Source organism: Chiloscyllium punctatum, chromosome 6 (genome assembly GCF_047496795.1).
Source record: "Chiloscyllium punctatum isolate Juve2018m chromosome 6, sChiPun1.3, whole genome shotgun sequence".
Taxonomy (NCBI): domain Eukaryota; kingdom Metazoa; phylum Chordata; class Chondrichthyes; order Orectolobiformes; family Hemiscylliidae; genus Chiloscyllium; species Chiloscyllium punctatum.
In genome coordinates, this window is record NC_092744.1 from 55,740,414 (window position 1) to 55,765,610 (window position 25,197).

The 25,197-nt window shown below is 37.4% G+C and overlaps 1 protein-coding gene across 1 annotated transcript in view; it reads left to right on the forward strand.

The window, feature by feature from the left end:
* Positions 1 to 25,197, forward strand: part of si (sucrase-isomaltase) — a 243,257-nt gene that overhangs the window by 88,837 nt on the left and 129,223 nt on the right. The window contains exons 2-8 of the mRNA XM_072572690.1: positions 6,560 to 6,708; positions 7,151 to 7,239; positions 13,622 to 13,742; positions 13,850 to 13,959; positions 15,781 to 15,932; positions 22,271 to 22,442; positions 24,699 to 24,798. Of these exons, the coding sequence (XP_072428791.1) occupies positions 6,585 to 6,708; positions 7,151 to 7,239; positions 13,622 to 13,742; positions 13,850 to 13,959; positions 15,781 to 15,932; positions 22,271 to 22,442; positions 24,699 to 24,798 (868 nt within the window). The 5' untranslated portion in view covers positions 6,560 to 6,584. The remainder of the gene's footprint in view (positions 1 to 6,559; positions 6,709 to 7,150; positions 7,240 to 13,621; positions 13,743 to 13,849; positions 13,960 to 15,780; positions 15,933 to 22,270; positions 22,443 to 24,698; positions 24,799 to 25,197) is intronic.

A 25,197-nucleotide genomic window follows, 5' to 3' on the forward strand; every position in this document is an offset into this window, starting at 1 on the left:
CCATGTCATTGAAATAAAGCTAAGAACTGTGGATGCTAAAGATCTGAAACAAAAACAGTAATTTCTGGAGAAACTCAGCAGATCTGGCCATCTGTCAAGATAAATCCGTGTCAGCATTTTAAGTCCAGAGATCCTTCTCTAGACTTCAGTTTCTCCAGCAATTTCCATTTTAGCTTCACCATTTTATTAATCTTGTGTAAAACATGGAATGTTCCAAACCATGGCATTTGGCAAGATAAATCTTCGGTTCAATGCTTGTTAGTGGTAGCAATTTTCCCACTGGCAAGATGATTTAACTTGAGTTTGCATGAATTTGAAAGGCTTCCAAGGAGAATATAAGAACATAAGAATTAAAAGTAGCAGTAGGCCATTCAAACTACCAAATTTGCTCTGCCATTTAAATCCTCGACTACTTTCTTATCTTTTCGCCATAACCTTTGATTCACATTTTGATTAAAAATCTGTCTACCTCAGCCTTGAATACATTTGAAAAGCAAAAATGTATAGACCTCTGCAAAAAAGGATTGTACAGATTTACTGCTGTCTAAGAAGAAGCTGCTCTTTATCTCGGTCCTGAGATTGTGCCCTTTCATTCTAGACTCTCCCACAAGAGGGAACAATTTGTCAATATATATCCTGTGAGGCTCCCGAACAATTTTACATGTTGCCCATTCTTCCAAACGCCAATTAGCCCAATCTACTCAACCTCTCCTGATAAGACAGACCATCCATAACCAGAATCAGCCTAGTGAGTCTCTCTGTACTGCCCCCATTGACAATCCCCTCACTTTTTCTCAGATAAGGGGACCAAAACTGTTCACAGTATTCGAGATGTGTTCCAGAATAATTGTGGTCCATGTTGTCTTGTATAGTTTTGGCAAGATTTCCCTACTTTTATATTCCATTCCCTTTGAAGTAAAGACCAACATTCCATTTGCCATCCCTACTACCTGCTAAATGTAGATGTTACCTTATTGTGATTTCTGCACAAGGACTGCCAAATCTCTCATTCCTGCTGATTTCTGAGATCTTTCTCCATTTAAATAGTATTCAGCTCATCTATTCTTTCCGCCAAAGTGCACAACCTCACATTCTCCCATATTATATTCCACTTGTCAAATTTTGCCCACTCATTTAACCTGTCTATATCCCTCAGTAGACTCTGTTACCCACACTATTTGCCTTCCCACCTATTTTTGTATCTTCCTCAAATGTGGCTGCAGCACATTTACTTTCCTCATCCAAGTTATTAATATTTACAGTACATAATTTGGCCTCAGCACTGATCTACATGACACTCTACCTGTTACAGGTTGTCATTCTTCTCTTATTCAGCCAATCCTCTACCAATGATAATATATTACCCACAACACCATGTGTTCTTCCCTTACTAAGCATGCTACTGTGCAGTATCTTGTTAAACACATTCAAGAAATTCAAATATATTATATCTACTGGTTCACTATATTTATCCTGCTTGTTATTTCCTATACTAATCCAAATAAATTTGTCAGTCTTGATTTCCCTTTCATGAAGCCATGCTAACTCTACTTGATTGTATCATTTTAAAATATTTTGATATTGCACCCTTTATAATAGACTAACATTTTCCTAATTACAAGTGAGAATTGTTTTCTGCTTGTCTTTTTTTGTCCCACTGTCTTTTTGAATAAAAGTAGCAGTTTTCTAATCCTTTGGGATCTTTCAGAATCTAAAGATTCTTGGAAAACTGCTACCCAATGGATCCAATATCTCTATAGTTCCTTCCTGTAATATCCTTGGATGCATCACATCAAGTCCAGAGGACTCATTGATGTTTAATTCCATTATTTTCTCTAATACTGTATTTGTTGTCTCCCTTACTTCGGCCTCTTGATTATTTAGTATTTTTGGAATGCTATTTGTGTGTTCAATATTTAAGAGCAATGCAAATTATTTAATATATTCCTTTAACAGTTTCATCACTCTGAAGTCTTTTTCGATGAATAAGCTGTTTTCCCTGGAGTGTCTGAGGCCGATGGGTTGCCTTGTAGAGGTTTATAAAATCAGGAGAAACATGGATGGTGTAATTAGACAAGGTCTTTTCTCTGCTTGGGGAATTTCAGAACTAGAGGCCGTAGGTTTAGGGTGATAGGGGAAAGATTTAAAAAGGACCTAAGGGGCAACTTTTACATGCAAAAAGTGTGTGTGTTTATGAAATGAATTGCTAGTGGAAGTGGTGGAGGCTAGTAAAATTACAACATTTAAAAGGCAGCAGAATGGGTACATGAATAGGAAGGATATAAAGGGATATGGGCCAAATGCTGACAAATGGAACTAGATTTATTACGGATATCTGATTAGCATGGATGTATTGGACTGAAAGGTCTGTTTCCATCCGTACATCTCTATGACTATGATTCTATGAAATGCTGCCACATTAAACAATAAGATGTAATGCTACAGTAAGCATTGAACAAAGAGTAGCATGCCCTTCAACATCATTCTAACATAATAAGTTGCTAAGGACAGGTAACCTGTGTAACTTAATTCTTATCGCTGCAGTTAAAATAACAGTCAATCAAACAGATGATGATCTACAGAGTCAATACATTTATGGCTGTGAAGTTGTACTGGCAATCAAGTGCTAACTCTGCCCCATAAATACCTTCAGCAACTTTGCTTTTTTCATTTCCCTCACACTACATGCATTGTAAACGGCTATATTTGGTTGACAACATTTGACCTGGTGCATAGCTGGGCTTTAAATCTGCTGCCTGTCCCAGAAGTCCTGTTTAGTCCTGGCAGTGGTGAGTACATCTCCTACCGGTGAGCATTCAGGTTAGCCTAAAGCTGGCACCATAAAGGTGTAGTGCATATATAATGAGGTGAGCAGTGTAACACTGCATGAGAAAACTCATGCTCACAGGGCCAACCTTCCATGAAACTCTCAAAAATTCAGACTTCACCAGTTTTTGGTAAACTTCAGCCAAAGAAATTTCATACTGCACTCTGACAATGTGTCAAAATGGAGGCACTTTTACTTTCTCCTTGCACCCATCACTCTCATGGTCCTGCCAGTGCTGCAGAGTTGTCAATGCGCTGATTGGATGATGGGCCCTGTGACAGCCAACTAAAACACAATTGAGAAGATCATTTCTATGGTTTCATACCATGCCTCAAGGAAGGTATATGATCTGGATGTCAGGATTTACTGATTTTCCCAGCCAATGTGTCTATAATGAGCAATTCCTATGACATTTCTGTATTATCTTTCATTTTAGACTCATTATGTTTCTGTCAATTTAGTGACAAAACAGTGTTGAATTGTGCAGATACCCACAAGAAATTGAGACTGGCCAAATCAAGTTAATGAAATAAACTGAAGTAGCAATCTGAATGATGTCGATCAATAAAAGAGCATGGGTTAAAACAGGAATTAGAATATAAACCCTAAAATTGAGTAAGTTTAAAAATTGTATGCCTTGCCATCATGGTGATACTTTCAGACTTTGTACTTTTAAAATAAGGCATTTTGTAGTTACATATAAGCTTAGAAGTCAATGTGTTATCAGAATAACTAAATAACAACCTTCTAAAATACTGGAGGATTCACAGAAGCAACTAGCATTTAACATACAATAAAGTTACCAGTCACTATCCAAACAGGTACACTTCCACATCAACCCTAATATGATTCCTCCCTTTTTACTTGCTTATATACAAAATACATGATATACTAAACTTATGTAATATTTTAACTTTATATCAGTGTAGTTGAGTCCATGGAGCTTAGGAGATATGCGTAAAGATATTTATGATATATTCTTTGCCTCCGTGAGCACTTTCTATTTAATTAGTTACTTAATAACATTTAAAGCAGGAAGTATTGGTCATATATTAATAAAACTGAAGATTTCTGAACACTGGGCAATATCCAGTCTTAAGCCTAACAGGAGGAACATTTCAGCAAAAGTAAGATATTATTCTTCTGTTCACCTTTGCTTTACTTAATCAAGCATAAGCCCTTCTTCAGGGCTTATGCCCGAAACATCGATTCTCCTGTTCCTTGGATGCTGCCTGACCTGCTGCGCTTTTCCAGCAACACATTTTCAGCTCTGATCTCCAGCATCTGCAGTCCACACTTTCTCCTTTACTTAATCAAGACCTTTCTCTCAGGTCTTTATAAATTGATCTATTCACTATAAAGCAGAAAATGCTGAGAATTCTCAGCAGGTTCAAAGTTTTTGGGAGAAGATTTATAGCTCGGGTGCTCATTGTTGTGGTTCTGTTCGCCGAACTGGGAATTTGTGTTGCAGACATTTCGGTCCCTGTCTCGGTGACATCCTCAGTGCTTGGGAGCCTCCTGTGAAGCGCTTCTGTGATTTTTCTTCCAGCATTTATAGTGATTTGTATGTGCCACTTCCGGCTGTCAGTTCCAGCTGTCCGCTGCAGTGGCCGGAATATTGGGTCCAGGTCGATGTGCTTATTGATTGAATCTATGGATGAGTGCCATGCCTCTAAGAATTCCCTGGCTGTTCTCTATTGATCTTTCCTCAAAACTGGGAAAAGTTCTAATCATAGCAGGTTTTAAACAAGTGCAACAGAACAAAAGGAGGTCAGTATTGCAGGAAAAAGAAGAAACATTTATTGGCAAAAGGTTATATAATGCAACAATTAAGGAAACAAAAGAGGATGTATAAATGGCAGAACAATGGCCAACTGCCAACCAAAAGCAAAAAAAACTGAAAACAATATGTAGACTCAATGAGGGCAGAGATTTATAGTCTTAAATTGTTGAATTGTGTTGATCCAGAAGGCCATAAATTGTAATGAAAACATGAGTGATTGTTCATTGAGGCTACATGAAGATCCATTGCAATATTTTAGGAGAATGAGAACTGGGACGTCAACGCGAGAGCAAGGTGAGAGTTAAAATGGCAGGAAATCAGAAGCTCAGAATTGCAAACTGAGACAAAGTATTTCAAAAACAGTCTCCAATCCATGTTTAGACTTGCTGGTGTTGAGTAGACTCCATTGTGAGCATGCAGTGCACAAAATTGAAAGAAGTACTGATAAATTGCTGTTAAACCTGGAAAAAATGTTTGACTCCTTGCGGTGAGGATAAAGGAGGTAGAAGGGCCTCTCTTGTTTCTCCTGTGCTTGCTTGTGGACTGACCTTTGTGGGCATGGCTGCTCAGTGGTTAGCACTGCTGTATCACAGCGCTAGGGACTTGGGCTTGATTCCAGTCTTGGCTGACTGTATGAAGTTTGCACATTCTCTCCGTGCCTATGTGGGTTTCCACTGAGTACTCCAGTTTCTTCCCATGGTCCAAAGGTGCACAGGTTAGGGAATTGGCCATGTAGTGTTCAAGAATATGTAGGCCCAATGAGTTAATTATGGTAAATGCAAAGTTTCGGGGATAGGGTGGAATGGGTCTCACAGGATGGTCTTTGAAGGGTTGGTGCAGACTGGATGGGCCAATTGGCCTTTCCCTTCACTATAAGAATTCTATGTTCCACAAAGTGGTTATCCAATCAGTGTCTGATGTCTCCAAATCATTCCACATAATTTGGAGGAATATCTCAATAAATAAAAAGCAAGTTCTAGTTTAAAGCTAAGCTTTTTATAATTTAAAAATTCTCAACTTCTGTACGTACTTGTGACTTTTCATATTTTATTGCCTTGTGAAGTATTTTATGATGTTACAATAAAAACTTGTATTGAGATAGCAACTTTAATATAATAAGATGTCCCTCGGTATTTTGTATTAGCACTTTAAAATACGAAATAACACTGAGCCATAATGAGGAAATATTACATCAAATGATTCAATACTTGATCAAAGACGTAGGTTGTTGGGAAGTATCTTAATAGAGAAACGTAAAATTTGAGCTTTTCTTTTTTTTGTGGTGATGTGGGACAACAAGCAAAGTCAACCTCTCTTGCCTATGCCTGACTGTGATTGAGCTGAATAAATTGCTGGACTATTTCAGCAGTTAAGAGTCAGTCACATTGCTGTGGGTTAGGAACCACATGCAGGCTAGATCAGGTAAGAATAGTAGATTTCCTCTTCAAAAGTGCCTCAGTGAATCAGATGGACTTTTTCAACAATTGCTGATATCTTCAAAGTAGAATTACTGAGCCAGGCTCTTAATTCCAGACTTCACCAATTCAATTCAAATTCAATCAGCTGCTTGCAGAGCATTATCCTGAGCTTTTGCATTAGTAACTTTCCTCTGGCATCTAAGCAAACTGAAGATTGTGGCACCCAAAGATGGAGCAATTAAAATTGGTTCCATTGAAATCAACTTCTCTGATATCCCATAAAAAGAATTTGAATGATCAAAATGCTAATGCGAAGTTCCTTTGGGTAATTTATTATATTAAGGGTGTTATGTAAATATTAAGTTGTTATTGTAACATGTAAAATAGTTCTCAAGATGGGGAAAAGGAAAAAATGATGAATAAAGGAAGTTTGTAAAGAAAGTGAGTGAAGGGTAATGGATGGAATGTGGCTATATACTCTGCACAAAAACTATGATGTTATTAAATTACTTTATACTCATTTGCTTCCAGGCGAAATTTCTCCTTATTCTAAAAAATGGCGAGAAGGAAGTTTACCAACTTGGAAGCAATGCTTATTGCTTTGTTCGTTATGATGACTATTGTGGCCATTGCTTTAATTGTACTTTCAGCCACTAGCAAACCAGAATGTCCCGACAAAGGTAAAGAGTAAAGTTCCAAGATATTTTGCATAATTAATGGTTTGGTTTTCTTTATTGTAATTTTATAACAAAGCACTAATACAAAAAGGATAAACGTGCCTAGATTTTAAACTAAACCTGAATTGACACATACAATTGAAAGATATATTCTAACCTGCATTGGATTCAGAGATTCTCTCTATTTGAAAGATTTAAATTTGAAAAGTGCTCTTATCTGAAAGACCATTGCCTGCTTGAATGAAATGTAATAAATTAGAATCCTTGTTGTGATGAAATTATTCCACCACTTATTAAATCATTTGTGGCTTTTCATTGCATCTGAAAGTATATTACGAGGTTTATAATTATTTACATGAGTTAGTACAACAAATATTAAGGTTTCTTGTGTTGGCTGTATTTCCTGTGCTGCTATGTTGCTAAACCTATGTCCATCCTTTCACAGATACAGTAGAACCTTTCACCCCATCTTGTCCTTTCGCCATTCAAGACAATGATCGAACCAACTGCCATCCAGAAGCTGGAGCTTCAAGGGTAGATTTCAAATACACCTTTAAAAGTTTAAGGAAAATTTGTTGTACTATGTAGTTTATTATGTTGTAAAAGGCATGTTTTAGTAATGAGCAGGCATACACTGAAGCAAATCCCCAGACACAAAACTGACGATAGTCTTGAACTGAAATGCAAGTTTCCTTGGGAAATTGTACTTGTTTTGATGGAGTTCCTGAACTGTGCTTAAATTTTCAAACACACAGACATCCTTGAAACCTACACAAATCAGTTGACCAACAGTGAAATAAAAGCTGTCCCGCTGTTCTAAATGTCATACATCTTCAATTAAAATTGGGGGATGGATGATTTTCTGCCTATTCCTCAGCATGAATTGCAAAGTTAAAAATTGTTTTTGACTTTGTACAATTGAAATTAAACATTGTCAAAGTTTACAGGCCTGAGAGATTATAGGTGCTTTCAGACAGTTTCAATTTAAAGACCCATGTTTCTGCCCTGATATTTTCCATGGCAAGAGCCTGACACTTTGGAGGCCCAGTATCTCTGTTCCATTTGCAAATAAATGACACTAGATTATGTTAGTTGATTGTGCTGATTCATGAGAGTATTTATATTCAATTTATTCTGAAGTTTCAACAGAGCTCAATTTTACTTTGGCCACGAAGAAAACTCCATGCTGTTCATGTTTTAAAAATCTCAAGAGCTAGCATAACCTAGTCTTTAATTGGAAAGCCATGAAAGTGGGGGGATGGCAATCGATTTATATTCCTCCGTTAGCCTTGCATCAAATTCCTTTGTATATTCTTTAGCACTGCTGCTGACCCATTTAAAATAAACAATTGTTTTAAAATTGTATGTGAATGCATTAAATAACATGGCTACTGGAGGAAATTAAACCCTTGTGAGGTCAAATATGTTATTTTCACAAAAAGAATATTACCATTTAAAATAACAGTTTATGAAATTTAGATTCCATGGTGACATTGGTCCATTGTGAGCAGAGCGCTGCACAAGTTCAAATCTGAACATCATATTATGGCTATTATTATGAAGATTAATGAGTAGGATATTATTGGATCATAACCATAGTAGTTTCCTCAATTGTTGAGAAAGGCAAAGGCGTTGTGAATAATTTAGACACAGTTATGCGGAATTTTACAGGGTTATTCTATAACATTTTTCTGACTACATTATGCGCAGCACAGGTATTGCAGATGATCAGCCATTTAATTTAAAATCCCGAATTCAAATCCTGTTAATAAAATCCAATTGTACATCAATTACATACAATTTAAAGTTAATGTCACACTTATTAGTCAGACCTATTATCAGACATTTTGCCTGTTTTGGAATTTAATTTCTTTTTGAATTATGCTTAGAGAATGGGGTTGATGATAGTATGCAGGTAAGTTTCACTATTTTATATTTTTCAAGGACTTTTCTTGTCAACGGATGTTAAGTTTGTGGAATTTTGGCATCTGCTTCACAAAATTGTAAAGACTAAAAACAGGTTCATACTAGAAGGAAGATCTAATGCTCTAGTGTAGTTGTATCTGTTATAGAATTCACTGTTTGGTATTGCAGGCATGATTTGGTTTCTTTTAACTAAGTCCAAACTAATTTTATTTTTGTGACAATGATCATACAATATCAGTTTGGTGCAGTTTTTAATGGATCTAATGGAAGATATTGAAAAGATAAATTCAGTACAATTTCTGTGAATGAATTTTCAAAGGACATGATTTGGTGCCATATGAATGGCATATGAATGGCATAGTAGGGAAATGTAATAATATGTCACTGACAGAAAACAGAGAATTAAATTAATAGAATTTTAAAAATATATTTGAGGGATGTGAGTTGTAATCTTTCTCATAGGTCAGAATGAGGTGTCATGGATACATAATGTAAATAAATGATTTGGTTTTGGGTAGAAAGGCCACGATGTTTAAGTTTTTAAAAATGATATCAAGAGTCAGATAGAAAAATAAACTCGGCAGATGCCAAAAAAACAATCTGAGGAAATCAGAATGCTGGGTTAGACTCCATTAACTTGGCATGAACATGGCTGTAATGAAAATTAAATAGCAAAGTAGCCTTACCAACCCATTCAACTACCCATTCCAGACTTGCCTTTTCTCTAAAGTCTTGTCATTCAAAGCAAACAGTTTTGCGGTACATTTATACAGAAACAGGTGGCTGCTCTAGGATTCTAGCAGGCACTATCCTAATTATACTGACTGATTAGAAACTCATTTCTCCAGTTTCTTCCGATCATACATGCATGGCTACATCATTTGTTAGGACCTCCTAAAAATAATTAAATGTGTAGTACTTACATAACTTAATATATGCTATCCGCACAATACCAAGTGTATATTAATTGTGGGTTCAAATCCTCGAGAAGGCCCAATGGACCCCTGAACCCTAGTTTAGCAATGTATAGGAACTACCATCTGAGTGGGACCATCTCTAAATGGAGTAACATGGGCTTCTTTTAAAAAAGTCACTGCTGTCTGATTGAAGGCAGAACCTTTATTTATTGTGGTTTCTTATTGAAACTTACAGCAAGTGGTCAGATTTTACAATGGATGGTGGTTGCATGCAGATTGTCACTATGCTCTTTCTTTCTGATGGAAGAGGGGAGTTTGGTATTTTCTGAGAGGAGATGCCACTCAGGGCTGTCTCAGAAATGCTAAGATGTACTTCCATTCTGACAGTCCTCTAATAATGCATAACTGTGGGGAAAGGCAAACCAAGCTCTCCTTTCACAGAAGGTAGCTGCCAGATTCAGAAAAGGAAAGGTTCTGACAGTCACTTTGGCAGCTGCTGTCATACCTTAAGTACATCAGCAAGTGTGATTATAAAGTGGTGGGATGGCTGGGGGTTTGGAAGGCAGCCAGATAAGAATAATGTCGCTGGGAAGGGTGCCACTGGATGGGAGGGGCAGGATGTCATGAAAAAAAAATTGATGTGAAATAATAAATAGGATGAAGTGTGCCAGGTTAGAGAGATGCCAGCTAGTGTACCAGAGACACAGCTGGATAGACGTATGGGTGCAAAGGATAAGATGCCAGATGAATAAGAGGTAGAGTGCTAAGTGGGTAGGATTCAAAGTGAGAAGAGGATATAGTAGTAAGTGGGTAGAATACCAAGGTACAAGGTGACAAGTTAGATGATATAGTGTTTAGGGTAGGTTGGGGCGGATGTGCAAAATTGTGGATCACTCCTCCTCACCCTGGAGATAGCACTGGCTTGGGTGGCACACTCTCTGCCAACCTTTCTAGCAAAAGTGTCCTCTTTTCTCCACCGCCCTCCCCCTCAGGATTTCCATGACCCTTTCAACGAAGCACAGTGCTATATTTTCCTTGCCTTGCTATCTCTCCTGACCCTATCACAGCTAAGCAGCACAGTTCGCAGATGGCAACTCTGCTGCAGGTGTGCAGTGGGCATTGAAAGATGATGGGGCACCAAGGGATGCTAATCTTATGAAAACCCCCATTGATTGTTGAGTTTGTCTACAAATGACATATGGTAGAATGGGGCAGAAATAGGATGAGTCATGTCATAAGGGCTCAAATTGCATTTAATGTGGTGAGTTTGGTAAGATACAGTGAGAAAACATGCTCTGCCTTGTGGCAAGAATCGCTTCGCCAAGCTTGATGCAACTCTCACTTTGCCAAGGAAGTGTAAGATTCAGCCCTTAGTTATTGAAACCAAGTGGGAAGAACATCCAAGTGAAATCTTTAGCATAAATAGGCTAAATCTTGATAACTAGTCAAAGTTAATTACATAATACTTAATAGCTAATTACATTAGATCTGAGATACATAATGATCTCTTATGAGACATCAGGCTCAAGCTAGAAAAAAATATACTTTACTCTTAGCTATGTTAACTTAACACAAGAGCAATTTGAATCAAATGCTTGGGACACAGTTTAGCTCCTCCCAGGATCAATCCTTTATACCCAGAGAGGTAGAGTTTACCTTATAAATGTCAGTTGAAAAGCAAAGTGTAATAGACCTTAACCTGACAACCAAGTAAGACATTGTGGCAGGGGATGGCACATAAAAATGATCAAACTTAACATCAGTCCAGACAAGGCAATTCGCATGACGATTTGACAGATATCAGTTTGAAATTTTCTGTGCCACAATTTAAAATTCATTAAACAAATGCCTCCTTTTGTTCTGTTGAACTGATATAAGATACAATTATCATCATAATACACCTTTTCAAAGGCAATTGTGCCAAGAGAATTATGATACACATTACAGTTTGTGTTAATAAAGGAAGATGGATATTGCAAATGCGTGGGAAACAAAAGAAATTTGAACAAAATCCGAACAGATCATTATCACGAGGGAGAATTGACTGCAATCACTGAGCAAACAAAGTAGCAAATTTATCATGTATTTACTGTTTGCTAGCCTTATCCTTCTCTGTTTAATTTTTGAGATTCTTTTGTTCAGGAAATTGCTTTAAGGGAGAAATTTAAATAAGCAATCTCTATTGGAGATCTGCAATCTGTGCATACAATGCAAGCAACAATATATTTTCTTAAGTAATCAAACTGAACCATTGCTATTGAGAAAATCAAAATCTGAGGAAGAAAAACAGGTAGCTGCATTTTAAACAGATCACAGTTAGGATTCGAGGTGGGCAGGACTGTAATTTCAAGCTGTTGGCCATCATAACAGTTTGAAGTCGTGATACTGACCCGGGAACCATGTTTGGAGAGCTGGGTTGGGTCAGAATGGCAAACTCCATGCAGGTATGAAGTAGCTAATTAAGAGCAATTGCCAACTAATCCTGCACTGAGGAAATAAACATTTGATTAAAAAAGTAAGTCCCATAGAGAAAAACATCAACGAAAACTGCATTGATTTCCTTTTAATCTTCAAAAGAGATTCCATACATTTCATTGTCAGTGTCAAAGAGGTTGTTTGGCAGTGATTCAGGTGTATCACACTGTTAAAAAAACAGATGGATAAACCTAACTTCCTGAGGGGAGTTGAAATTTGTCTCCCTATAGTGCTATGTCTCTCTACTGCATTTGCGCTTCCTACTTTTTCCAGAGTTTTCCAATCTTCTTACAACATAAAATGTTGCTATTTGATTCTTTTAAAAATGTGTCTTCTTCTGGGTAAAATTGAATGTTTTCCCACTTTTCATAGTCCTAAATATCATTCACTTCCTTCTACACAAATGCTTTAATATAATTCTCTGGTCCTAACATTTATAAACCTTCCTGCTGAAATCTCAGCTTAATTAATGAGTCCCTATCATTTTACCCTTCAGTCTGTCTTGATTTTCTTCTACTATGAGACTCTTCCATGAGATTTACATAAATCTTGTCACTTTTCAACTAAAGTAAATGCTAAGGCCTGCCTAATGTTGTAGCCCTTAAATAACTGAAATGTTTTTCTGGCCTTTTTATTGTTTCTTGAATCTCAATGTCAACGGTGGTGATGCTTCATTGTGAGAAATGAGAATTTTCTTTCTGCACAACATATCATCCCATTTCTGGTTTTTTGTGCTATTTTTAATAAAGTTATTCTCTTTTGGCGCAAGGTCTTCAGTTGCTTCTTAGGGAGTATATTTCTCTTAGGTGTCTGCATTTTGTTTCACAGGTTGCCTTTTCTCTTTTTGTTAATCTTAAGCTCTTGCCTCAAGGTAATTACGTTTCAGCTGCTAACTGACAATCTGTGTGTTTTTAAAGCCAGGTCCGCACTGTTACAACCTTGTAAAATCTGGTATTTTCCCAGAGATCTACTGTATCACCTTGTGCTGTATATCACCTCCATTAGTATTTGGTGTTGGGTAAAGCTTTTTTGAAGTAGCTTGCTGTCACAAATCCTCTTTTAACTTTGCTTGGGCCTATCAAATGAGGATGTCCCATCTTGAAGTAGCTACAAAGCAAACACTTTTTCAATAACAAAAAGGTTTATTGCATGATAGCAATAGATACAATGACATTTGGTAAGACATAATTACCAAGACATAGAGAACTGGTGCAGAAATACCATTCCCTTCAAATGCTAGAGTAGAATTCTTTGTTTCTACCTACAGACTGCGAATGACGTCAATACATTGTCTCAAGCCAATGTAACATGAATGTTAACTATTTCAGAATCATTGCCAATAGAATTTTATGCTATTTAATGTATTCGAATGGGGAGTTAGTAGATAAGACAATGATTTCATACAGTTTACCAAGGAGTGGTAGATATCAGAGTGCAACATTCAGACTTTTGCATTGCCTTTCATATCTGCAGTTGCCTGAAGCAATAGCTCAATTTGTGCAATTTTGTTTTGAAAGAAAGAGGTATGGGTGCTTTTAGCTTGACCATTATTTTTATTGTCAATTCTGATCTGATATTTTGCATTTTACTCTTTTTAGGAACGCTGTGAAGCCCGAGGTTGCTGCTGGAAACCAGTGACCAATGGAAGTGGGCCTTGGTGCTTTTTCGCTGTGAATATTGGATACAAAGTCCAAGAAAGTGTAAATAAAACACAAACAGGTCTATACTGTTGCTCTAATGATGTGATTTGTTGTCTGCCTCTTTTAACATGTAATTTGTATTTCTTTCCTCATGAGCACATTTAACCTAGATTTCATTTTGTATAGGGTTTGAAACTCTACTTCACCGTATTCCTTCTCCCTCCCTTTATGGAAATGATATTGAAATACTGCGATTGACCATTGAAATTCAGACACCAAATCGCTTCCGATTCAAGGTTAGTGTGCTTTTAAGAGAACAAAACTCTTTATGTACATTTTAGTAATTATATCTTATTGTGGACTTCAGGATAACTGATTGAGGCCAAACCAATGTTTTACACATGTTTAAAATATTTTTTTTTTATTCAATGCATCTGCTGTTAAAGCTCAGGATACTGTTTGCTTTATTAACTGCTCTCTCAACCTGTCTTGTAATCTTCGTTGCATTATTTACACATATACCTTGGTCTCTCTACTCCCGTATCTTATTCAGAATCATGCCATTTATTTTATACTGTTTCTCTGCATTCTACTAAAATGAATAGCTTCTATCTGCATTAAATTGCATCTGCTACTTGTGCACCGTTCCGCAAGTTAATGTCTTTTTTCAAAATTGATATTATCTTCATCCTGGCTCACAATGCTTCCCAGTATTCATAAATGTTCAAGCTGTACCTGTGCACCATAGTCTAGATCATAAATGTATATCATGAAGAGCAGAGATTCTGGGAAGCGTTGTGAACTCCACTATCAACACTTTCCCCAATTGGAAAACCAACCACTCACCACAAATGTTTGTTTCCATTCACTCAGTCAACTTTGTACCTGTGTTACTAAACATCCTTTTTATTGAATGTTGCTCATAAGTCTGTTGCCTAACACTTTATTAATTCACTTTTGGAATTCCACGCACATCCCATCAACATCATTCCCCTCATCAACTTTCCCTGTTCCTTCATCAGAAAAATTGAAGCAACTCAGTTGTACACATTTTGCAATTAGAGATCTGTTTACATAGGGCAGAAACTTATAAGAGACTGAGCAATGGGACCCTGTGAGATTAATGTCACTGAAGTCTGGTAAGGCCTATCACTAGCAGCTTGCTTCAATTATTGACAAGCATTGTGACAAGTTTCTCACCAGACAGTGGAAAGTTGCCAGTAAGGGAGTTCATTGCATATTAAATGACTTGGCAACCACCCAATTTACATCATTAATATTTTGCTTCCTGTCTGACAAGATGCAGAAATCAGATTGGGTACCATTAACTTCAGCTCGCTGCTTATTCTGAAGGACCTCCATGTTAGTTAGGGCTAAACAGCATCTCAAGACATGATTAACAGGCACCAGCCACATGCAAGGAAGCACAGACATGCATTTCCGGATGCACCAGCAACTAGCATTGAAGGAGCACTTTACGCACATGGATGAAGAGCCAGCTTATGAATTAGACCAGGCTGCATCTCAGGGCTGAAAAGTTGCTCTCTTAACATTTATCACATAACACTTACCTGGATGCTTGCACCATCTACACCTCACCTTGCCTTGCAATTAGCATTATCATTAGTGTAGTACAAGACAAGTCAGCTTGCAATGGTGGCGGAAAAGTGGGCAGGTCCAGGCTTTTGTAAGTTAGTCTGGTGGGGACCTGTGGAATTGCACAGCCTGTGGCTGTTTCGGAAAGACAAGCAAGATGACATTTGGATGTTTAAGGGCTTATTACCAAGTAGAAATGGAGGCTGGAAGCCACTGGTTAAGGAACTTAAGGAAGGGTCATTGAAAGAAGGTGGCTCAGCTGTTAGTACTGGTGCAAAAAAAAACCCGTTCTGCTTTAAAGTGCATCAAAACATTCAGCTTTTTCACACATTTGTATTATGTCTTATTATCAAAAGAATTAGTTACCAAAACCTCTAATTAAAATGATTGGATAAAAAACTTTGCTTTTCTTATGATCAGATTGATATCTTAGTGAAGGGATGGTGTTTAAGGCATAATGTTAATTATTTTTACAATGTTCTTTGAACAGACAAATTCATTTTGTTGACTGTCATGTTAAGATTACAGATGCTAACAAGCATCGATTTGAAGTTCCGCATGAAATCATTAAACCATTTGATGGTCCTGCAGCGCCAAATCCTAATTATGAAGTTGAGCTTGCTAAGAATCCTTTTGGAATTTTAATCAGGAGAAAGTCCACCAGAACTGTGCTGTAAGCAATTTTCTTTCTAATATTTGTTTACCATGTTATTGACACAGGATATTTGTAACAAATATATTATGGAATTTATCTTTCTACTTTTTGGTGAAGGTTAAAGGTACATAATCATAAGAAATTTTATATAAATGTGTTTGTTCCAAGATTTGGTTACCACCAGTTTAAATAAGTGGTTTTTACTGAAAATAAAAGTCCTATTTGCTCATACTGCATCAATTTTTCCCCAAATTCTATCTTTTTGAGTAGCTTTGGTCATAAATTGGCTTAGATTTTCATTCTTGAGGTGGGAATTGAGAGTTGAGATCATTCTACCCAATCCCACCCCTCAAGAGAAAATTCCCACAAAGACAAGATTTTCCTTGCAGTGAGGAGAACTTTGTGGATGCAGTTGGACCAGCTGACCAAGGAAAGAAACCAGAGCCAGTCATAATGGCTGCAGAAATGGAAGTAGGATGTTTAACAAGCCTGCTTCAATCCTGTGGAACATCATCGGAATTATGACCAGAAAAGTATGCCAACTCACTATCAACAGTAATATCTTCTCAACCTCCACACAAAGCCCCATTCATTTGACATCATGCTCTCCAGCAAACAACAATGGCCCGTTATGTCCATTCATGCACAATACACTGTTCTTACGACCAATTTGGAGTGGTCATGCCTCATTAAACATTATTGATGGAGGGTTAGACATTTATTAGCATAGTCTTAGTCATAGAGATGTACAGCACAGAAACAAACCCTTCAGTTCAACTCACCTGTGCTGATCAGATATCCTAAATTAATCTAGTCCCATATACCAGCACGTGGCCCACATCCTTCTGAACCCTTGCTATTCATATGCCCATCCAGATGTCTTATAAATGTTGTAATTGTACCAGTCTCCACCTTTTACTCGGCAGCGCATGCCAGGCACACACCATCCTTTGTGTGAAGAGGTTGCCCCTTAGGTCCCTTTTATAACTTTCCCATCCATCCCGAAACTTATGCCCTCTAATTCTGGACTCCCCCAACCCAGGGGACAGGCCTTGTCTGCTTACCCTATCCAGGCCCTCATGGTTTATAAACCTCTATAAGTTAACCCTTCAGCCTCCAACTCTCCAGGGAAAACAGTCCTGGTCTATTCAGCCTCTCCCTTCAGCTCAAACCCTCCAATCCTTCAATGTGTTTGTAAGTATTTTCTGAACCCTTTCAAGTTTCACAACATACTTCTAATGGGCGGAAGACCAGAATTGCACACAATATTCCAAAAGTAGCCTAACCAATGTCTAGTACAGCCGCAACATGATCTCCCAACTCATATAATCAATGCGGTAAAAACAATGACTGCAAATGCTGGAAACCAGAGTCTAGATTAGAATGGTGCTGGAAAAGCACAGCAGTTCAGGCAGCATCTGCAGAGCAGTAAAATTGACGTTTCGGGCAAAAGCCCTTCATTGGGAATACCTCCTGATAAAGGGCTTTTGCCCGAAACGTCGATGTTACTACTCCTCGGATGCTGCCTGAACTGCTGTGATTTTCCAGCACCATTCTAATCTAGACTCATACAATCAATGCTCTGACCAATAAAGGCAAGTATACCAAATGCCGTCTTCACTGTCCTATCTACCTGCAACTCCACTTTCAAGGAGCTATGAACCTGCACTCCAAGGTTTCTTTGTTCAGCAACACTCCCCAGGACCTTCCCGTTAAATGTAACAGTCTTGCCCTGATTTGCCTTTTCAAAAAGCAGCACCTCACATTTATCTAATTTAAACTCCATTGGCCACAACTGAACCCCAGGGAAGAACGTTTCTTGTTTAACAGGTCTGGCTCAATAATCTCTTTTGTCAGTTGCAGAATGCTTCTTTGTATAAGGTAAAGTGGTTTTACATACTTTCTGTTACTGTTTTTGATACTTTAAAATGTCTGAATGATTGATAATTCTATTGGCTGGTACTAGAAATGAGTTTTTTTAAGAATGTTGAAGTTATCAATTAATGACATTTTAAAAAAAAGCTTTTCTAAATATTCTATTATCACGACAAGATTCATTTGTTCTGGACAGTGTACAGTGAGCAAATGAGCATGAGGCTGTCAGAGGTTGGCATTGGGAAAAGCAGATCTGTAGGTAGTTGCTTGGACGTAGTTTTGCATGGAAAGGTCATGAGGGGCCATGATGGCCATAAGTGAATGGGGTGCTTGGACAAAGCTTGACATGAAATCATGGGCATGACATTTTTCACTTACCTTTCATAAGATCATGGAATCGCTACAGTGTGGAAGCAGGTCATTTGGCCCATTGAGTCCACACTGACTTTCTGAAGAGCATCTCACCCAGATTCTAACCCCACCCTATCCGTATAGTCCTGCATTTCCCATAGCCAATCCATCTAACCTGCACATCTTTAGATAATGGGAAGAAACCAGAGCATTTGGAGGAAGCCTATGCAGACATAGGGAGAATGTGCAAACTCCACACAGTTTATTTATTTTACTTAGGTCTATGTCTAACCCTAACCCTTACCCTAAACATATACCATATGTTCCCTCATCCAGACAGTGTTTTACAACTTCCCTGATGTGTCATGATTCAGGAGAAACAAGTTAAGCAAAACCAATCAAGCAAAAATGTTTCTGGTCTTTCTTGAATCTTGTTGTTTGTCAATTCATGTGCTGCAGTATCATAATCAGAATCTCTAAACACCATATTCACCCTACTGCCAGTGCCAACCATTAGAATTTAACAACTTGGACCGCATAATTCAAGTAACTTTTCTGTAATCATGATCTGGAAATCTGTTAGTCTTTCAGCAACATAGAGCTGTAAAGCATGTAGTCATCCATGTCAATCTTCCATCACTACTGTGGCAGTGTTTTCTTCCTCTGCTGTTTACTCTTTTTCTGTAACTTGTTGTCATGTTGAAAAATGAGGAGAGAGTGAGGACTGCACATCAGAGTCAAATAACCTAGAGTTTATGCTCGAAACCTTGACTCCCCTGCTCATCGGATGCACCACACCTTTTGACTTTGATGTTGAACAATGAATTACCTATTCAGCAGTATCATTCTAAAACAGTTTTGATGCAAGTTTAATGAAAAGATAAACATTATCAAACCACAGATTTCAAAGGGCAACCCTGTGTTCATTTACAAAACCATGACTCGTTTAAGATATGATTCATAAATCACTCACTGATAAGCAATATAAACATACAGCAATTGGACCAAAAATATGAACCTATCCAAAATCAAATGTACAGGATCTTTCATGCTGATTTAAGCTGGCCCAGTTCACGAACCTCATCAAGTCACCAAATCAAAATGAGAAGATTGCCATCTTTCCAACTATTGCATTTGGAGTTGATCAAGAAGGAGTTTCAACTCAAGGTTGATTATTAGACACACAGGCAATGGTTGACGTATTTTAAAGATGTTAACTATTAAATATATTTAATGTAGTGAGAAGCTAGCTAATCATCTGTGCTGATTTTCCAAATCATTTTCATAGCTTAAATCAAGTCAATCAATGCTTAATTTTTGTGATATTTTCAGCTATATTACTAAACCTTCAGCAAGTCAACACTCTTAAATATCATAAAACGCAGGAGCAGAAATTGTCCGGTCAGCCCAGTGAATTTGCTTTGCCATTCAATCGGGTCATGGCTAATTTGATAATTTGGTGGGTGGCATGGTGGCACAGTGGTTAGTACTGCTGCCTCACAGCACCAGAGATCTGTGTTCAATTCCCACCTCAGGCGACTGACTGTGTGGAGTTTGCACATTCTCCCCGTGCCTGCGTGGGTTTCCTCCAGGTGCTCTGGTTTCCTCCCACAGTCCAAAAATGTGCAGGTTAGGTGAACTGGCCATGCTAAATTACCCGTAGTGTTAGGTGAAGGGGTAAATGTAGGGTCAGTGTGGACTTGTTGGGCCGAAGGGCCTGTTTCAACACTGTAAGTAATCTAATCTAATGCAATAATTCTCAAGTCCACTTTCCTGTCTTGCCTCAATATTCTTAGATTCATTTCCTGATTTAAAAACTGATCTGGTATTGAGGACAAGTCTCAGGCTCATTAACTCAGCAGAATAGATAAAATAATACAGAATAAAGGTACACGTTCCAAGGCATTGCAATGCCCTCTACTGAAAGTCAGCAACCTTCTAGCAGCCATGCTGTAACCATAGAAATGTCATTACAAAAGATAAAGGTAAAGTTGCCATAGTCCCAGAGGACTTGAGGTGGGATAATGTGAAGGACATCATGTCTCGGACAAAGAAAGATGCTGAGAGGAGAGTTCTTCATGGTAACTTCAGCTGGTGCAAGAATTGAATTTACATTGTTGGTGTCGATCTGCATTGCAATCCAGCCAACTGAACTAACCTACTCCTTATGCCATTGTATAGGGGTATGATGATAGCAAAGGCATAGATTACAGGCACTAAGGAAAAACTCAATGATGATTAGTTGGTATTTGTATGCAACATGACATGCTTTGACTTTTATGTTTAATGTGTTTATTTTCTGTTGATTTTTATTTTTGTATTATCGTCAAATAGATGGAATGATTGTCAGCAACATGGGGATGATAATGTGTAAAACTGTGGTGAATAAGAAATTGATTGTTCGCTTTTACTGCTTTCCACTAGAGTACTTGAATATTGGAAGGCATCAGCTTCTGCAGCAATTAAGCCAGAGAAATTGTCCCCTATACTTTGGAACATGATTGGATCCATAATTGTATGAATTGTCTGTGGCGTTTATGGTTTACAGCAGATAACCACAAGTCATGATATTTGCTCTGTTGTGTATTTCACAACTCAAGCAGAGCAATCTATGCAGTGAATGCATTTTGTCAGCATGCTTGATCTAAAATAATTGACATAGTACAGCTTTCATTGTGTGCAATTGGGCATTGGCGTGATGAGCTAGCATGCATAAGAGACAGCAGAAAGCATGTGGCGCCTGGTCTGTTTGCTGTTGTGGCTCAACAAAAGACATAGCAGACAGTTACAATAATTAAGGCATCATGATCGCAGTCAAGAACAAAGTCATTGACCTGCAAGATTTACTACATACGGTCACACAGCCGCCAAAGATTGAGGGACTTAAATTCCTTGCATTTGTGATAGTTCAGTGTTAACATGCAGTGCTGAGAAAACAATATCTTACACTGTGGGAGTGATTAAATTCCTGGTAAAATTACAGAAGTAGTCTCTGCTGATCTCTGGCAAGTGAAAATGAAATCTAGTTAGGTCTCCAAACAGAGACCCTCAGGAATCTCTTCTTCAACAGTGGACAGCAAACTGCCAGCCATTTCTAATATTAAAAATGTATTTTCAGTTCAAGCCTTGGAAAGGTACTGATGTATGAAATGTGATGGCCACATTACCCATTTTGATTCTCTATGTGAAACTGTAGCAACTGTAAGATTCCATCTGAATTTTGTAGGATGCTCGTGATTCGGCTAGTACGTTGAGATAGAAACTTGAATCATACTTCAGTGCAATTTCATTATGTACCCATAAGTTTGTCAGTTAAGCCCAAAATGGAAACTCTAGAACACAATTTACAGATTTAGAATGAGTTTGTATTTTGAAAATAAATGTTGTCAACTTATCACATCTAATAACAATTTATATAATCAGCTTGTATTTTGACCTATAATTTCAATCTGACCATCTGCAGTAATTTGTTCCTAATAAAGTGTAACTGCTATTAATTTGATAAACAGCAATTAGTATTATCAATGATAAAAGTCATAGCGGATTAAGAAGCGATCTGAAATATATCAAATCATTCTTGACCTTTATACAGGGGTTTCAGGAGCTTTGTATGCTGGATTTTAGAGAGAGATTTATGAAAGTGAATAATGTTAAAAGTGATACAAGTTTTGGTGGACATGATAGAATTTTTAATAACTTTGCAAATATTGCAGATACCATTGAATTTTTTCCTAATGTGATGTAGAACATGATTTACATACCTGTCAAGTTATGTTAATTACTTACATGCATTTTGTCTCACAAATCGAATATATTAAGAAAAATTGTGGCAACTTCTAATTGTTAAGAACATATAAAGAACAGGGATTAAAGGTCTCAGTATTATGAAAATGAATTATGTGAACTGAGAAAACATAAATTGCTCATTGTAACATCTTTTACAATTTTGTTTGGAAAGTCAGGTTGTTGGCTTATTTTGGTTATGGGCAAGTAAGAAGAGGGACAAAATTTTTCTATTTTTCTCTATAGGTGTGTGTAAGTTGTAGATTGTTCTGACATTTTTTTTATATTAAAATGTTTCCAATTGTATTTCATACAGAATTGAAACATAATAGCATTTCTATCTGTAGGTTTGATACTTCAGTCGCACCATTGATTTTTGCTGATCAGTATTTGCAAATAACTGCAACACTTCCTAGTCACAACATCTATGGGCTGGGAGAACATGTTCATAGACACTATCGTCATGACACCAACTGGAAGATCTGGCCTATCTTCACCAGAGATGCATTTCCTAATGGGGTATGAAAACGATTTTGAATGCCAATTTTATTTTAAATAATACTATCAAATGTTTAAGCATGCCATGTTGCCACCTTGTTGTTTATCCTGTTGGTTCTATTCTGGAACAATTGAACAGAAAAACATACTTAATGTTCTCAGAAATCAACATTAAGCCAGCATTTGTCTCAGAAAACTATGGTTCAACTCCCATTTCAGAGGTCTGAGCCCAAAAATCAAGGTTGACATCCAAGCGAAAGATTGAAGAAATACTGCAACATTGGAGCTGCTGTATTTCATTAAACAGGTCCAGTACACCTTTTCATGGCAGTTGCAAAAAGATCCCACAGCACTATTCAAAGAAGAGCAGGGTAATTCTCACGATTACTGTTTGTCCTTTATCACTAAAATCAGTTGTCTATCAGGAATTGATGGTTAAAAGAAGGGGAAAAAACTGCCAGAGTGGTGTTTACTCATACAAAGGCATATTTATAGCTTATCTTCATTAAAACAGTCATCTTAATCAGGTATAACTTCTTTTCTTTACAACAGTTATAATCTTGATAATTGTCCTCTTATCTTTCTTCCCGTGCAAATACGTGAGTCTGTACTCATGCCATAAAGCAATTACGTAAGAAATCTTTCCATTACCTGATGTGATTGGCTGTTCACTCAGCATGAGTAGATCATGCTGGATTTGTGCAATGGTATTTGGCAGATTAAGTTGGAAAACTTTACAACTCAGCAGATCTGCCTTGACATAAAGTGCCTATCACATGTAATGTGATACAAGCAAGTGCCAAGCTGGCTGGGTAGAAGACCCACAACGGTTATCTAAGACACTGTCTGAGTTGTTTTAAGAGTTGTTAGGCCCTTTAAATCCTCCATGTCCCCACCATACAACCTTATAACTCCATACCACATTCATGCCACTCCATGCAATGTCACAGTTCCCATGCCAATTGACACCCCTCACCTAGGAACCACTGTGGTCAGACCTCAGAGCCACATGGAGGTGAAAAAAAAATGGAATTATTATAATTCTCATAATCTAATAGAATTTTCATTTATTCACAGTAATTACAGTGAAAAAAACATCATTCATGAAAATCTGCTCCAGTATTCAATCTGTTACAAAAATTAACAATTTTCTTCTCAGTAAACTCATCAATGACAGATAATCCTTTAAAAGATTTCCAAAATGGCCAAACAAAATGTGAACTAAGCAACCCACTCACCCCAGTTGAAAGAAGTGGTTTTGGAGCTTTTGAGAATCAACAAAGTATTCACAATAGGCACTGATTTACAACCCTTGGAAATATCAACAATAAACTATTTATCTTTGTTCTAGCTACATGAGATGACTTCTGTACCAAAGCAAACCAGCTACCAGTTTTGCATTCACTCTGATTGCTGCAGCCTTTTTTATTTCATGTTTTGGCAAGTAAAGAACTTGAAATCATGACACTTTAACAAACCTTATCTGCCCTTCAAGAGCATTTATTTTAACTATCACTAACTTCAAGTGATCCTGCTGAGTGTGGGACTGATTCATACTCTTGCTGCTATCCTTGCTGGCAAAAAAAATCACAAGCTGGAAGCAGAGTGGTAATTCTGCACACTCATCCCACCCACCACTTTTAGAGTTGGTTCAACTCCATGGAAATTTGACACATTGCATTTATACTTTGTCTTTATCATAGAAACTGTTGTAAACTATTTCATAGACGTTAAGCAAAATATTCAGATAAAAAGTTGAGAAAATAATCTAAGATTTTTAGATAAGTCTTATAGGAGGAAAAGGTGAAGGGATTGCATCGGAAATTTTCAAGCATGAGACTGAGGTGGTTTAGTCCATCACTGTCAACGCTGGACGTTGCACCAGCATTGAGTCAGGTTAATGTGGAATCCAATTTAATGTGTAGGAATTTATTTAAAAGGCTATTTTACAGTTTGTTGGTAGTATGGGCTTGCTTGCAACTGTCATTCTTCGTATTGGTCATAAGAAAAGAATATGGAATACCCTTGAGTTGTAACAGCACCTACGCACTGTCTTCCATTTTGCTTGGTGCTTATGTTATTTGTGGGAAACATCGGTAGATGTTTCATTTCAGAAAACCTACCATGCAAGTGCAAATTGTTGTCAAGCTCATTGCTTCAAGCAATTTAAAATTGTCAATGGTGTGACTGTTAAGATTAAATTGAAATTGATAACTGTAAATGTTGCATGAGATATGCATTCTCAAGATGGTTAAAGCTGCTCTTTTGCTTTGACAGGACATGACTAATCTCTATGGACATCACACTTTCTTTATGTGCCTGGAAATAGAGGATGGCTTAGCCTTTGGTGTTTTCTTGCTGAATAGCAATGCAATGGGTAAGCATATTATAAGGACTATGACAACAGATGAATTGATAATACTGTCCTAGAGAGTGGGCAGATAAATTACATGTTTATAAGTATCTGTCATTGCTGTTCTGAACCCAGGTTCTTGAACAAATATGAGAGTTGCCTCTGATTTATCCTTTCATCTGTGAGAAATACTTTTTTTGGCTTTTCTCACCACTGCAACAGAATTGAGGGAAATAAACTCAGCATATGGAGACCTGGAGATGCAAACCTTCAAAACTTCACAGTATTGCTTATTGAGTTTCATGTGCTCTGGATGACTATGTCACCATATACTAAATGACATAGAATTCAACAGTAGAATACTCACCAAATTGCCTTTTAATTAATACGATATGAAGACATGGCATGGCTCTAACTTTTGTT